Source organism: Dipodomys ordii, unplaced genomic scaffold (assembly GCF_000151885.1).
Source record: "Dipodomys ordii isolate 6190 unplaced genomic scaffold, Dord_2.0 Scaffold100, whole genome shotgun sequence".
Classification (NCBI taxonomy): Eukaryota; Metazoa; Chordata; class Mammalia; order Rodentia; family Heteromyidae; genus Dipodomys; species Dipodomys ordii.
In genome coordinates, this window is record NW_012267316.1 from 6678249 (window position 1) to 6680859 (window position 2611).

At 53.2% G+C, this 2611-nt stretch overlaps 1 protein-coding gene across 2 annotated transcripts in view; it reads right to left on the reverse strand.

Annotated features, from left to right (window-relative positions):
- The window catches only part of Seh1l (SEH1-like (S. cerevisiae)), a 26893-nt gene extending 25124 nt beyond the window's left edge, over positions 1-1769 (reverse strand). For both annotated transcript variants that reach the window (XM_013027169.1, XM_013027168.1), the window contains exon 1: positions 1629-1769. In XM_013027169.1, coding sequence (XP_012882623.1) covers positions 1629-1739 — 111 coding nt within the window. In that variant the 5' untranslated portion in view covers positions 1740-1769. The remainder of the gene's footprint in view (positions 1-1628) is intronic.
- Positions 1770-2611: the final 842 nt, after the last annotated feature.

The following is a 2611-nucleotide window of genomic DNA, read 5'->3' on the forward strand; positions in this document are numbered from 1 at the left end:
AGCCAGAAGTGGCACTGTGGCTCAAGTGGTAGAGTGCTAGCCTTGAGCTGAAGAGCTGAGGAACAGCGCCCAGGCCCAGAGTTCAGGCCCCACAACTGGACCCAAAAAAAAGAAAAAAAGAAAAGAAGCTCAGGGACAGCAGCCAGGTGCCAAGTTCGCCCTAAGACTGGCCAGAAAAGAAAAGAAAAGAAAAACTTAATAGCTGGGTACTGCTGGTTCATGGCTGTAATCATAAATCCTATTTTCAAATCCTAAGATTTGAAAGTAATAGTTCAAAGCCAGCCCAGGCAAGAAAAGCCATGAGATACTTATCTCCAATTAACCAACAAAAAAGATACAGAAGTGGAGCTGTGATTCAAGTGGTAGAGAATTATTCTTGAACAATAAACTCAAAGACAGTGCCCAGGGGGCTGGGAAGGTCGCTCAGTGGTAGAGTGCTTGCCTTACATCCATGAGGCCCTGGGTTTGATTCCTTAGCACCACATAAGCAGAAAAATCTGAAAGTGGCACTGTGGCTCAAGTAGTAGAGCACTATCCTTGAGCTGAAAAGCTGAGGGATAGTGCCCAGACCCAGAGTTCAGACCCCACGGCCGTCCAAAAAAAAAGATTTTAAGGGCTGGGAATGTGGCTTAATGGTAGACTGCTTGCCTGGCATGCACAAAGACCTGGGTTCAATTACTCAGAACCACACAAACAGAAAAAGCCAGAAGTGGTGCTGTGGCTCAAGTGGTAGAGTGCTAGCCTTGAGCAAGAAAAGCTCAGAACAGTGCCCAGGCCCTGAGTTCAAGCCCCAGGATTGGCAAAAAATAAAAAGGATTGTTAAATGTGGTTAGATTCCTAACGAGCACAAGGACCTGAATTCAAGCCCCAGTAAAGGGGAGGAGGGATTCTCAAATGATAACACATGTCGCCTTAGAACCTATCTGAAGTTACCAAATCCCAAATACCCTATTATAGGAATTCTGCTTGTCCTGCAGTACTAACAGACCTGTGCAGAAACTAGAAACAAGCCCTCTAATTCTTAGATAGCAAGTAGAGAACGCACGGGATGCAACTGTGTTATTTTCCTTTTGTGGCGAAAACAACGTGAACTTCATCCGAAACCTAAAGAAAACAATCTAATATCCCGGATGAAGTAACTCCGGTGACCCTCGCTGAAAGTAAGACACAAGCGCCAGGTAAAGACTTCCCTTCAGGTCCCATGCAGAAAGCCCTCTGGCCGAAAAAGTGTGTGTCCTAAGGCCAAGGACTCCCTGAGCGGAACACCGAGCCCCACTGGGCGCAGGCCAAGCCCACCCAAGGCTCCACCGCCCGGACTCCGGCTGGCTGGCTGGCGCATGCGCCCAGCGCGCTGGCGGCGAGAGCGCGCACGTGGCGCGATGTTGTCCCGCGCAAGCGCACTAAGCCCAATCGCCGGGACTGCGAGGCTGTCGTGACTGCACACTACGCGAGCGGCAGGGCTTTCCTGCGCGGGCCTACCAGGCGAGGTTGCGACTGCGCCGGGAGCTCGGTGCCTCGTGCCCGACGGCGTACGCTTAAGTTGTGACGCGTCCTTTAACTCCACGCCGGCGTCCCGTCCTCCCACTTCCCCCCCACCCTCGTTCCAGTCCCAGGGGCGCCGTGCGCACCTTGACGCTCTGGTCGCTGGAGCAAGTGGCCATCCGCCTCCCGTGGAAGTCGAAAGAGACATCATGGATCAGATCCTTGTGATCCGCTGCGATGCTGCGCGCCACAAACATGGCTTCCGCAGACGCTCCGCCTCCGCCCGCTCCTCCCGCCTCCTTGAGGGTGGTGACGACGCTTGGCCCGCGGACAGCCGCCTCCCCGCGGCCGCACGCACGGCACGTCTGCGCGTCCCCGCGGCCGGTGCGCTAGCTCGCGCCTCGGAGGCACGCCCCCGCGGTGGGCGGAGCCTGCGCTCCCGGACGCGCGCAGAGCTGGGCTGCGGTCCGAGCGAAGAGCTGGGTGTCCCGGGAACTGCGAAGGAAAAAAACGTTCACACACCATGGTAGCTTTGAATCGGGGTGGGTCGCTGGAGACACGGAGTGCACCGAGCGAAAGGAGACGTCCAGCGGCGGCTTTGGTTCCTAACCCAAGTCTGCAGGCTCCAAGGCAGGAGACCTGGAGAGAGGAGGGGAGTCACGGGGTCTGGAGGAGGAAAGATCCAAAGCATTGGTTGGTTAGTGATTAAAGATCTCCCAGGCCAGCTGCCGACGGCACCTAGCTGCACAGTCGTGTGGCCTAGAGCACTAGCCTAGTACCATGCAAGGGCTTGGGTTGAATCCTCATCAGATGGATGGATGGACAGACCCCACTCCTCAAGCCACATTCACCTGTAACCATCAACACTGTCTGGGGTACTTCCAGAGAAAAGGAAAAAGCTTTTTTGTTTCTCCCAGCATCTCCCGTGGGCTGTATTATCGGTAATATAGAAAAGAAGAGGGATAAAGAGAACAGAGCCAACCTAGTAGGTTATTAAATAATACTTGTGGTTATAAAATGTGAAATCAGAGATAGAACAAAATTATTGATTATTAAAAATAAAACCTCTTTGTAGAGAGAAACTCCAGGTTAATTATTAAGGGGAAATTCCAGAGTTAAAGACCCAGAG